At 36.8% G+C, this 12,778-nt stretch overlaps 2 protein-coding genes across 4 annotated transcripts; both read right to left on the bottom strand.

Annotated features, from left to right (window-relative positions):
- Positions 1 to 256: 256 nt before the first annotated feature.
- On the bottom strand, positions 257 to 2,954 carry LOC103325129 (small ribosomal subunit protein eS28). Of its 2 annotated transcripts, XM_089049416.1 has the most exons (3): positions 2,793 to 2,936; positions 989 to 2,222; positions 257 to 702 (listed from the first exon to the last, which is right to left on the bottom strand). In XM_089049416.1, the coding sequence occupies exons 2-3, from the start codon at positions 1,160 to 1,162 to the stop codon at positions 478 to 480; spliced, it is 399 nt and encodes a 132-aa protein (XP_088905542.1). In that variant the 5' UTR covers positions 1,163 to 2,222; positions 2,793 to 2,936; the 3' UTR covers positions 257 to 477. The 2 variants fall into 2 exon arrangements, with proteins under 2 accessions (XP_088905542.1, XP_008225488.1); XM_008227266.2 differs by lacking the exon at positions 257 to 702 and having other exon boundaries at positions 1,828 to 2,222; positions 2,793 to 2,954.
- Positions 2,955 to 3,240: 286 nt separating this feature from the next.
- Positions 3,241 to 8,375, bottom strand: CCP1 (P-loop containing nucleoside triphosphate hydrolases superfamily protein). 2 transcript variants are annotated; one of them, XM_008227264.2, is made up of 11 exons: positions 8,195 to 8,375; positions 7,658 to 7,834; positions 7,493 to 7,551; positions 6,654 to 6,719; positions 6,406 to 6,513; positions 5,970 to 6,036; positions 5,557 to 5,641; positions 5,086 to 5,246; positions 4,840 to 4,941; positions 4,053 to 4,275; positions 3,241 to 3,680 (listed from the first exon to the last, which is right to left on the bottom strand). In XM_008227264.2, exons 1-11 carry the CDS (start codon positions 8,231 to 8,233, stop codon positions 3,547 to 3,549), a joined length of 1,221 nt encoding a protein of 406 aa, XP_008225486.1. In that variant the 5' UTR covers positions 8,234 to 8,375; the 3' UTR covers positions 3,241 to 3,546. The 2 variants fall into 2 exon arrangements, with proteins under 2 accessions (XP_008225486.1, XP_008225487.1); XM_008227265.2 differs by having other exon boundaries at positions 7,658 to 7,807.
- Positions 8,376 to 12,778: the final 4,403 nt, after the last annotated feature.

Below are 12,778 nucleotides of genomic sequence, written 5' to 3'. Positions count from 1 at the left end.
TTTAAAAAAATGGTATAGCCGCGCGGCGATAGGCAGTTTTATTAATGTTTGTCAAAAAAATAGTATAGATTTTGACATGTGGGCAGCTAAGCGGTTATTTTGATTTTTTTAAAATAGTATAGCCGCCCGGCTATACCCGATTTCTTTCTAAATTTTTTTTAACGGGTTTTTTGTTTATTTATTCTCTCTTTTATATGAGTTGCATGAAAGTTTTTTGTTCATACTTTCAAAAAATGACCCAACTGGAATCTTAACGTACATTCCAGTTCCTATCCAGATTTTTTTTTCCTTCAGATTTTGGAATTTCAAATGTCGAGATTTGTTTCAAGTGCGCCGAAGTTTGCAGATTGAAATCAGTCATGAATAAGAATTCCTTATCCAATTTGCACTTCTAATCTTAATAGCTGGTTCAAGTAAAACCTAGTAACTTACACAACAAGCTTCGAAATCAAATCAGTAACCTGGAAATTTCTAGACTCAATCATCACTGCAGCTTGCATTATCCATGTCCATGTCCATGTCGCCTCCTCCAAAGTCATTGTCATCTTCCTGTGCTTGGTCAACATCCCAAAGATTGTCGGAAGGTGCATAGTTGTCCACATCATCATTGCGAACCGCCTCCGTTGACGAGGATTCTTCCTTGACTGCAAACGATTTCATATTCTCATCACTGAAAAATGAATCGAAGTCCTTATTTGGAACCTGCAATAAATCACCAGAACAATGTCATATGATCAAATCACAAATATATGTGAAATTATGAATATCATATGATGATAAGCATTGAGTCGGAATGACTTGGCTTTTTCCAATGCTTATTCCTCCTTAATGTTGATGCAGATCCCACTACCTAATGAAATAGTCAGTGGACAAGTAGATGCATATTACATGATTACATTCCACCAAACAAATTGATCTCGGAAGCTGCCCAAGCATAAAAGAAATAGTTTGATCACCCGAAAACCATGAGAAGAATTAGCCACCCTACCTGGCAACCATCAACTGTAGTAATCTCCACTAATTTCTCAAACTCCACACCGTAAGTACTTCTGAAACGTTGTTTCAGGCGTTCCACTGGCTCTCTGTATGGTGATACAATCGCCAACTGATCACTTGACTTAAGCTCTGGATATGTACTTACGAGCTTATGATGTAAGAGCATGACAAAGTTAACCTCATTACTTAGAAATAAGTGTTACCTTATAAGTTAACCTCTTTATTATCCTCTTCTTTGTCTTTGAGGAATCGAATATCCGAACCTGAATATCCTTCTGCAGCCTTTCCAGCAACAAATTGTAAGAATGCTTCTCCTAATCAGCCTCTACTGTCAGGAGCTCCTCAAACTCAAACATGGATTTTCTTGCTTTTGGTTCAGGCCGAGGCACAAGTTCAGATATTAGTGAGGAGAATCAAACTTATGATAAGGTGCATGGATAAACGTTCTTAACCACTTGAGCTACAAGCCTTGCAGCTGCTCAATGTACCTGATCATGTAAAAAACTGCCTCATGCTTTGATGCATAAACTAGTCGAGAATGCAAACAAGGGCCAAAGTCCTTGTTCCATATCTATACACAGTAAGTGTTGTGTATTTTCTGAGTGCTTCCCGGCCATTATTCCAAAACTAGTTATTGCGTTTATGGTATATCTTTATATGTGAGTTCATATGTGAGTTCTATCAAAATTTCGGCCTCTTCTTCGTTGCTTGAATTGCTTCAAATGTTTAATCGTCAGGAAAAAAAAGATTGTGATCATCAGCGCTCCTTTACATCAACAAGATTTGGGAAAGGATTTGCACATTGAGCTCAGGCAAGAAGGAGAGCAAAGGTTTGACACAGCAAGCAGGAATATTTGTTACTTGTTCAAACAAAACCTACATGGAAGTTCCGAAAGATTCCACAAAGAAATCTCATCACAACAATCAAGTCTACGATGCTACTAATAAAATTAAAAAGCAATTAACAGTTGCTTGCAAGTAACCAAAACTTTGAAGTTCAAGCATCAACAAACGAGAGCATCTCCGATCAACGCAACCTTCTAGCTTCCCTCTCAGACTCGAGCAAGGTAAGGATATCCCCCTCCCTCACTGGTCCCTTCACGTTCCTCATGATGAACCGATTCTGGTCATCCAAAAACTTGACTCTTACTTGAGTCACCTGCCCACGAGATCCAGTCCGACCCATAACTTTCACAACCACAGCATGCTTCACAGTGGAGTCCATTCTTCAAGCAAAAGTGAAAGTAAAATTAGATAGAGAACACCCTACTAGTACCCGCAGGCCGGCACGAGGATTGTAAAATGGAAAGCAACAATGTCAAGCCATGCCGGACTTGGGAATCAAGAGACCAGACAATTTCATCAAGCATTACGATTATAAATGGAACACAAGTTACAAAATACAAAAAACAGAGCAAAGAACTCAATTGGGTATCACAATTTCATGTTATTTTCCAGAAAAAACAGAGCAAACAGCGCACTGCTACTAACCAACATTTCCAAAGTCTCAATATTTGATAGGAAGTCTCACAAACAAAACCAAAAGTTACAACTTTTTTTTTTTCGTTCTTCATAAATCTCTCTGACCCATTTAGCCATGAAAGCGATCAGAACCCTTATCTTATCCTATATTTAAGGTCTAAAAACAACATATAATAGGTTGTGTTGCGTAAATCATCCAGCCAAAAACGCAAACAGAGATTGAAAGTCGCAGAGAATAAATCGTTGAAAATGCAAACAGAGATAGGAAATAAGACTTTTGAAGATTGAGTATTTAGAGAAGAGTGAGCATTCACCTTTGGTAGAGAGAGTCTCACAGTCACAGCCTTCTTCAATGGAAGAGTGAGAGGGAAAGAGAAGATGGTAATGGCGGCTGCGTCGAGGAGGGGAGTAGGGTTCTGAAAGGTTTTTACTTTATAGTGATTCTTTTCTTTCTTTCTTCTTATATTTTTATGGATCGCTTATTGAAAGCCCAAGACGACGACGTTTATTATTTTTATATGATTGCATCGTCTCGTTTAAAACCTCTCTCTCAATTGAACTCAGTAAGCCCAAAGACGACGTCGTTTAGTGTTGTTGACCCCTCTCTCAAGCAATTGAATTCTGCACTGGACTTGTTGGTTCAATACTAATAATTGGTGCAATTGCAAATGAGGAAGAGCTGAATAACGTGGAATTATTACCTTAAAAAAACAAAATAAGAATATATAATATTTATCAGTTTACCAGTTGTCATTATTGAAATTGTGTTTGTTAATTTCATTGAAATGAAATCAACTAAATAAATAAATTAAATTTGAGGGAATACAAACGAGAGAGACAAAGATAAAGCCAGTCCTGGCTAACCTGTGCTCTTCATACATCAAATCTGAATCGTTTAAATCAAAACAAATCAACCTATTTTCATCTGAAAACAGCCAACTTTTTATTCGGTTTCACGCAAATTACACTTCTCAGAACAACCCTTGGATGTCCAATAGGCAATGGTAATCTAAGCAACATCCAGAACTAAGAAATCTAACCATACAAGACAAGACAGGTTATGTGCCGTCATTGGAGTATTTGACTACCGTAATCCGCATTGAACTTCTCATAACGATGAGCTTGGAGATGAGCAGATGGCCTTGTGTTCTTCAAAGCTGCCTCAATATCTTCGTGTTTGATTGGTCCAACCTTAGGCAGTTCTGCAATAAAAAACATCCTGGAATAAGCTCTTACTGAGTATGTCCCCTTATATTCTAAGCAAAGGCCCCTTTGCACAAATTGCAGGATTTATATCAACTTATATGCATGCAATTTTTGTTGAACACTGGGAGCAACAATTGAGTTGATTGAATAATAGAATGGGATGGATATCCTTGCTAAGCCCCCGACACAAGATGGAGGTTATCTCGCTCGTGTATTTACCACCAAAGCAAAGCCTCAGAGCCCCAGATGAACCTATATGTTTCTCACCTTGTAACATTTTCCCGTTTGTGAGATGCATTAAAATTTAATATTGTAAAAGTCTTCTCCCATCTTATGTTATAAGAAACATGTAATTAGGAGTCACATACCATCCTCGGGAACTATTTCCTCTCTGTCTTCAAGGAATGACATTAACCGTCTCAAAGGCTGCATGGCAGCCTCCTTGCATACCAATCGAATATCTGAACCTGAATATCCTTCTGTCCTTTCAACCAACAAATCATAAGGAAGCTTCTCTTCATCAGGCTCCAGTGGCAGGAGCTCCTCAAACATGGATCTTCTTGCTTCTGGTTCAGGCAGAGGCACAAGAATCTAATTTTTCATGGTCAATGGAAAACCTGATAAATAAAAAGACTGAATGCAAAATATACTTGATCATGTAAAAAGCTGCCTCATATTTTGATACCTAGCAAGAAGATAAACAAGGCCCAACGGATGAGAGTAGTTTAACCTTTCCTTGTTCTAGGGCCAACATCAAGTTTTCTAACTAACCACATAATGATCCTACATCTATTTAGACATCACGAGTATCCTGGCATCCTATGCAAAACACCGAACAATAGCAATCTGTTTGTGAAACTATAACCATAAGCACTGCACTCAACTAACTAGTGCTCTGTTAACGATTGCAAACTATGTTTCTCAATCAAGTAACAGATTAGATTGTAATCGTAATCCATTTACAAGCATAAAGGCCTTTGAAGTAGCCACAACTTGTTTATATAATATGCCAGCAATTACGACTTCCAAGGCTTCCATATAGTTGATTTAGAATCCATGCCAAAAGCATTCGATTAGGGTAAATTCCAATTGACAGATATAATTGTTTTATTACCACATATCACTGAGCATAAACTTCACTTTTCAAAAGGATACTCGCTTCTCAAGACGCCGAAGCATGGCTGCATCCAGTTCCCAAGGAAGGTTTGTTGCAGCCAAAACAAAAACAAGTTCACTTGTCCGCGTCAAGCCATCCATCTGCAATCTAATACAAGTCATCAATTTTTGAACAAGCACAGTTGACATGTTCAGAATTGGAATATGCAAAAGAGGTTTTGATGATCGGAACATATGATGAGCAAGAAAATACAGAAAGTAGCACTCATAGAAAACAAACATCACCTGTATGAGTAGTTCCGTCTTCAAACGCCTACTTGCTTCATGCTCACTTCGTCCTTCACCACGTTGACTAATAATTGCATCAATTTCATCAATAAATATGGTTGATGGTGCATGGTGCCTAGCAAGCTCAAATAACACCTTCACTAACTTCTCTGAGTCGCCTGAAAAGTCACACAAACATTAAAATTGAAATAGCCAACATAAATTTACAAAAAGAAAATAAAACTCTCCTAATAAAAAAAAAGTTTCAACTCAGGTACCAGTAGTTGTTTTAATTAAAATAATGAAGAACGGATATGAAGAAGAAGATAAATTTCCGGTGCACAATTAGGTCATTATTATTAAGTTTCATTTGAGTTTCCAACAAGGTGGCAAATTTGGACCCCACTAAACTTTCCCCATTGAGTAACCATTTTATGACAAACAAACAGACAAACAAGATCTTCAGAAAATTGCTCAACTCCGACATACCACGCCATTTACTGACAACAGATGAGGCTGAAATGTTGAAAAATGTGGTCTTGCACTCTGTTGCAACGGCCTTTGCAAGCATTGTCTGCAACATCAGATGTTAACTTACTTTATTTCCAAAGCATCATTGTAAAACATAATTGAAGTTATACAGGATTCTGGGAATTCATCTTCCTTTCTAAGTAAATTTGACACAAGAACGTCATTGCATGGAAGAGCAATTTAGCATGTAATGTTTCTAGACAAGCTAAGAGCTCCAAGTTGCAGGAAATCAGATTTTAATAAATAAAATATCAACTACCTAAAACCCCAAACCTTTCTGGGGCACGGAAACGGAAAACCAACCATAACCAAAGCAGGGAAATATAGAAAAGCGAAGATAAACAAACAACAGGAGGTGAAAAATTACGAACCTTTCCTGTCCCTGGAGGGCCAAAGAGGAGAATACCTTTCCACGGTGACAAAAGACCAGTAAAGTACCTAGGGGGAAAAGGAAAGATCAGGTCTGGGAATGATATTTCATCATTTTAAAAGCTTAACCATTTAGCAATTCAATCTGCTTGCCCTAAAATTTATCAAAACTTGTAAAGTAGCTGCCAGAAACAGTATGAAAAAACTCTTGCATATATGGATCAATATGAAGAAACCCAAGAAATTATTTCCAAAGATCTCAAGTTCTAGAATAGAGAAACCAAGCAACAACACTTTCTCGATTTATAATTCCACAAGTAGTTTGTTAAACTTTTTCAATGCGGAAAATACAGGGAGACAAGACAAATGTAAGAACAAGCATGTATAAATGTGGAGTACAAAATTGTGGCACATGAGGTGCTCATTAACTGGACCTACTTGGGATATTTAATTGGCATGACCACTGCTTCTTTAAGCAAACGTTTCGCATTCTCTAAGCCCTTGATGCTTTCCCACTTAACATCTGGATTACCACGAACTATATCCCTGCACAAGATGTGATACATGGTAATAAAAGTGACGAAGTTTTCAGGGTGCAACTGAAATTATCCTTGGCCACTGGACAAAATGTATGCAATAACAGTTACATGTATTCCACTGTGTGAAGTCTTTTACGTTCAAAATACCTGGCTAAACTCTCTGCTAACGATCGCACTTCTGCCGATTCAAAAGCCGGCAACAGAGACTTCTGCCTGTGGAGTTCATAAAACATGTCAGTAGGTTCTTAAAGAAGTAGGCATCCAAAAACATTTTTCCATCAAGAGGTAAATAACATGGGAAGTAACATAAGTACTTAGTAATCAGTTTAGTATAAAGCCCTTGAAAGAATTCGTCCAATAGTCTAAATAAATTCAACTGTTATCATCAGAAACTTCTTAAGTCCAACACTTGAATTGTACTTCTAAGCATATTGGAAGCCTTATAAGTTGTCCATGCTAAAATCAGCTCTCTTACTTTGTCCGACCTTGAATAAGCATTTTACCTTGTGTATCTTTCCTTGAGTGATTATCTTAAAGGAATAAATAGCCAATAACATGACAAATGTGAAAATATTAAAGGATGAAGTTTAGTCGCGCTTAGCCCCTTAAATAGAATATGGGGGACTTGGCTACATAAGGCTCATCTATTGTATTAATGCTTTTGCATACTCAAGCGATACCATGAATAATAAATTAACGATGCATTAAGGAAACATTTAGGCACCACACAGTAATGCAAGTAACACATACAGCAGACTTCAACACCTGACAAACTATAGTACTCCCACTCACATTTTAGCCTCTAAGTACCTAATTAGTAGAAATTTGCTAAATATTATTTGTTCCAACTTTTTTTAGTCTCTTGAGTAGATATGAGACTATGTTTAGTTACTCACTCTAAGATTCCTTAACTAGAACTCATGCAGCCAAAAGGTAATAAAAACTAATACAATAAAATTAATATGAGAAACAGTGAGAAGCCATACGGTGTCTGATCATGCCTATCAGATAAGACTCCATTCGAGTGAGGTGCCGAGCTCCTATCCTAACAAACAGACAAAACCGAAGTACGAATCAATCTGACTATACAAAATCCATGCAATGATGTCAACACCAATTGAGCACATGATAAGACACAATGCAATAGCTACCTGGTTTTGAAATTGCTCATAGATGGCCAAATCAGCTGTGTTTTTAACATGACCATTCCCATTCGCAGTCACCCCCGAACTACTCCCATTACTCACGGCTTTATCAGTAGACTGCCCGTTTTGCGGCTCCGCCACTTTCTTTCTACCAAACTTGGCATCATAAAACAATTTAAAATCCTAGAAATACACATAATTTTGGCTGAGATAAACCCACGAATTCTTGATTCAATCCTATCCATCAGATCAAGAATCGCAACTACTAAATAACCTCAACAAGCAAAATTTAAGCCAAATCTACTTGAATTCTAGCATATAAGTAACCGTAAGAGTAAAAGTACATATTCAAGAACACTAAGTTTGTGTTTGGTAGCTGAGCAAACAGAAGCAACCCAAAACAAAACCAAATATATAAATTGGGTTCCTTCAGTTTCAAGTTCAAGCTCATAAAAAGCTTACAGCTACTCCACTCATAGTTTCCCTCAAGCAACAACATTTTCTCAGAAATCAAACAGAAAATGATAGAGAAGTAATGAGTACCTGGAATGACCATCGAGTGGGTGCAGGCTCCTCGGCCATTGCTCAAACAAATCTGGAGCAGAGAAGAATAAAAAGTTGAAAAGAGAAGAGAAAAGGAGAGATTGTTTAGATTCCCCTCTCTCTCTCTCTCCCTCCGAGCGCTCTTGTTTGCTGTCAATGGGCTCAGAAATATGTAGACCGAACAAGAAGCATGTTTAATTTCTGTATTTTATTATTAAATCGAAAAACTTCTCCAAAAAAAATTTAAAAAGTTATAATTGGAAAATTATTTTGGGCCCCGGCCGAGCAAGAAAATAATTGACGACCACTCTATATATTAGCTACGAAGATGATAATTGGGCCAGTAATATTTCTTATTGAGCCATAACATAGCCCAACCTCAAGAAGATTCCTGACCCAAGACAAAATAAGCCCATCCCACAAGACCCAAAAAGAAGAAGAAGGAAACTCAATAAAACCACCTAGAAGTAATTTAAATTATAATCACAATATCACTAATTGACCAGAAAAAAAAAAGTTATATCTTTAATGGGCTGTCACTTGAATGAAACAAGTATTTTAGTGGTAGAAATCTGGAAAGTTAATTATTTTTACAAGGACATTACAAAGTTTTTTTTTTTTTTTTTTGTCATTCGCTAGAGAGGGGAGATTGCCTCAAGATTATCTCCTACGTAAATCGAGTTCGGGTGCACACTTGTGGAGGAGAAGGGGGAGAGTTTGACCAACTTTCCCACTGTGGTGCTTGCCACCCCATGTGCATTAAAAATTAATTATTTTTACAAAGAAATTAGTTAGAAAGATTGTGTGCGTGTTCAATGAACTTGGGGAACCAAAAGAAACAACCAAATTTAATTGAGTGACACCCAATATAAAACAAAGGTGGCCAATCTAAACTTATCATTTTTTTTTCCCACGGCTGATTATTAAGTTCACCATAAACTTAAAATTCATAGAAATGGACAGAAAAGATGGACAAATGCCAAGTAACATACCCCAATGAAGAAAGTCAATAAGTTGAATAAAGTTTTAGGGTTTTTGGGAGTGATTTTAGATAAGCTATAATTACTTTTGGGTAGAAACATCTGGAAAACATCTATAATTACTCTCCCAAACAAGCCTTTAGACTTTGAAAAAAGCACTTTCTAACAAAAATCTACTTCTAGAAAACCTTAATGCAAAGAAGCTATTTGTACCTGATTTTTAATTTTGGTCAACAGAAGCTTGGGCGCAAAATATTTGCATGCCTACGAAAATAAGCACCGTCAATTAAAGTAGTTTAAAAGAAGCCAAAGCATTGCGCAATGTATTGCGTAAGAACCAACTCAAAAAAATGGTGCAAAGCTCCTAAGCACCAAATGGCAACCTGCTGAAGCCAATACGATGTGTCTGTTTTGGAAGCTCCCAAGTCCTGCGTAGTGTGTGCATAACATGCGTATCTATCAGTTGTGGTCATTGTGTCGGTAGAATAAAATGACATTTCTATGTGGGGCTTGCATTATTCTCCAACATAAACTCCTTCCTTACTCATGATGTATATGTGTGTATAGAGTTACTTTTTGATCCTTAAAGGTGAGTGTATATGTGTGTGATATGTGAGCCCGCTTACGTCGGCCTAGGGAATTGCGTCCTATTGGGAGTGACTATTTCTCCACTCTCGCAAGAAAGAAATAGCTGTCAATCGACACGTTCGTTCCATAAAAGAAAAAATAAACCCTCTTATAGATATAGAATCTCACACTATAAATAAATATCTGAATGCTCTTTTACCAAATTATCTGTCGGCTCAAGTTGATTTTGTCCATAATATATGATTTAGATTTGTATGTGACATAAGTACTTTTTTAAATATGCTAGTCTGACAAGATAACACTATCCTGGATAATCGTCGTTATAAATTAGCCCTCTCAGAAACAAGTAACTCTCAAATCTTAGCAAAACCTGATTTTTCATTCAAGCTTATAGGTCGGCGTGGCGATTTGTTTCTTCACAGATATATATAGTTTTCGTTCCTTTCCAAGCAAATTCTTTTACAATTGCTTCGTCCCTGCGTCAATGAAGGTATTATTTTCTCAGGCAAAGGTGTGGCCTCCGGTGTGCCAAGGGAGACACAGAGATATAGCAGTGACAGATATTATATCAGAGAGAGAGAGAGAGAGAGAGAGAGAGAGAGAGAGAGAGAGAGCGAGCTATTGAAAAAAGGAGCTCAAAATGCACTCTTATTTTAATGTTTCAAGTACCTTCAATTTTTGAACTAGTCGCGTGGTGATCACATTCTTCTTTTTTACCGCATCAGGAAATTTTCTGTACATAAAAATCTTGAATTCTTTTTCACATTATCAATCTCTATGCAACCAAACAAACTTAAACACAGGAGGCACTATTTGTGGCAGATATTCATGTACATCTTGGTCATCATTTTGAAGGAGATATCAGACTTGGAGCACAACTCTCCAGGATCCAACTGACTGTTGCAAATAATAAAGTCCCGTTTGATGGTTTTGCAGTGGGGTGCTGTTAGGTTTGTCACTGTAATTTTGCAACAAAAAACTACAGTGATAAAAAGCATAAAACCTAACAGCACCCCACTGCAAAACCATCAAACTACAGAGACAGACATGTTGATATGAACATGATATAAAGCATAAAACCCTACCAGAAAAATATGTGTAGTTGCTAGAAAGGAGAGATCATTATTGTTGATGATTAAGTTTCGCAAACAGTAATTAATTAATTAAAGTTGTATTTAGAAGGAGGAGAAATACTTACATGAAACGAGAATAGCACTATTTTGTTATTTCTGCCAATCACAGTATGTCACGCATGATAACTTTGCCTCATACGAGTTTTTCTGAGAAAGGAGAGATCATTATTGTTAATGATTAAGTTTAGCAAACAGTAATTAATTAATATTAAAGGTGACTTCAGAAGCTAGGGTTTATATGTACCTGCAAAGAATATCCAACTTTTGACGCATTATTGATGAAAAAAGCATACAAATTTAAAGGGTTGTCTAATTTTGGCAACAAAAAACTATTCTACTTTTGGTACTCAATGTCCCCTCAAAGTTGAATCATCACTAGATAATGCGTGGAGTTACAAGATCACACACATATCGATATAGAATACCATCAAAAGTCTTGTCTAAATAATTTTTCAGACCTTGCATACGTCGCCAGATATTTTTATTTATTTTTGTTTTAATTTGCCATTACAGCAGTGGATTGTTGTGATCACATCCGCACTCCAAGTATCCTGTGTATATAGGCAATATACATACACATTACATACGTAACTGTATGTATACGGTGTATTTTATAATATTGTAACGGCGGAAAAGAAAAATAAGTATACGTCGATGAATGGATAAAATTATTACAGCAATGACGGCATTGTGACATGAAACAAAACCAAATTCCTTAAGTCAATGGTTATAGGGTTGTGAGCTAAGATTGATGCCATAATTTCTTATTAATATGTTTTTAGTAACCATGATCAATCTCACATTTGCTAATCACACTAATTAAATATGCAGTGTACACAGTTATATTGTAACTGACAAAATGTCGACCAAACAAGTTGAAAGGTCATTTCAAAGATTTTAAAAGCTTTTCTTCAATTAAATTTTTTTCCCTGGGTCAAGTAGGTAATGCTGCATGTTGTCATCGGTGATAAGACGCCAATGGATAGAGAAATGGTGGGTCTTATTCTGTGTGAGGAGCATCCTATTTTGATCATGTCTTGAATCTTGAATTTCTCCCCGTGAGAGATATTTTCTTTCTGATATTTGTCTAACCCAACTTTTTTATGTTCAGGGATAAGCTAGCTTTTTCAGTCTTTTTCTTTCACTTCATATGGTACGAAGCTTCTTTATAGTACTAGTGCATATGCTTTTATTTGTGGTAGATGTTGACTTGTTATACAAGCTAACCAATTATTGAACAAAAGGTAGCATGGTTAATTCATACTTCGTTTGTGGATGATTGCACGTATTTGAAATATCATGAAAATGTTACTTTGGATCCAAGAAATATCTACCCGAAGATGACAAATTAATAATGAGAAATGGAAGTGCCCAAATCACTAGCTAACACTTGAGCAACCCATTGGCTTCGGCTTCAGGCACATTTTGGTTGAGAACTCGAAATGATTGAAATGGCATTCTGAGAGAAAAAAAGGGTTCGATAGTGATGTATAATGAGATGCGCAGAAGCTTGGAATTGTATGGCTTCATGGCCTTGGGGCCTTGTCATCACCTTGGTTAATTTGTAGGGTTTTGTAGCTGAGATGAGAGTGAGACTCTGAGAGTGACAAGGCTTTGTAAATTGTATATATCCGCAGAACTGTGTAGACCACTTCCGTAGAGAATCTTCTTATTTGCATGGGAAGTGGGGACTCCAAAACCCATGAATTTATGTTTAAATCATTGCTATTATCCTTTTATGGGGCGTGCCTCTCCTTTTTCCTATAAATGGAAACAAAAGAGCACTAAGTTTCTTTTTCTACTTTTTCATGTTAAAAGAAAAAGTTAGTCTGATCTCCCACTGTCAAACTCAAGCGTGAACGGCTAATCAGTCCAGGTGTACG

The sequence above is a fragment of the Prunus mume genome, linkage group LG3 (genome assembly GCF_029339155.1).
Source record: "Prunus mume cultivar Tortuosa linkage group LG3, ASM2933915v1, whole genome shotgun sequence".
NCBI classification, from domain to species: Eukaryota; Viridiplantae; Streptophyta; class Magnoliopsida; order Rosales; family Rosaceae; genus Prunus; species Prunus mume.
This window is presented reverse-complemented; position numbering and strand designations above follow the sequence as displayed.

Bases quoted from the DNA above. Each gene is read 5' to 3' on its own strand.
- LOC103325129 (XM_089049416.1), bottom strand. From the start codon at position 1,162: ATGCTCTTACATCATAAGCTCGTAAGTACATATCCAGAGCTTAAGTCA. The intron at 703-988 runs GTAGGGTGGCTA...GATTTATTGCAG, and splicing joins CTACAGTTGATGGTTGCCAG to GTTCCAAATAAGGACTTCGA.
- CCP1 (XM_008227264.2), bottom strand. From the start codon at position 8,233: ATGGCCGAGGAGCCTGCACCCACTCGATGGTCATTCCAG. The intron at 7,552-7,657 runs GTAGCTATTGCA...TCTGTTTGTTAG, and splicing joins ATGAGCAATTTCAAAACCAG to GATAGGAGCTCGGCACCTCA. The intron at 6,720-7,492 runs GTATGGCTTCTC...TGAACTCCACAG, and splicing joins GATAGGCATGATCAGACACC to GCAGAAGTCTCTGTTGCCGG.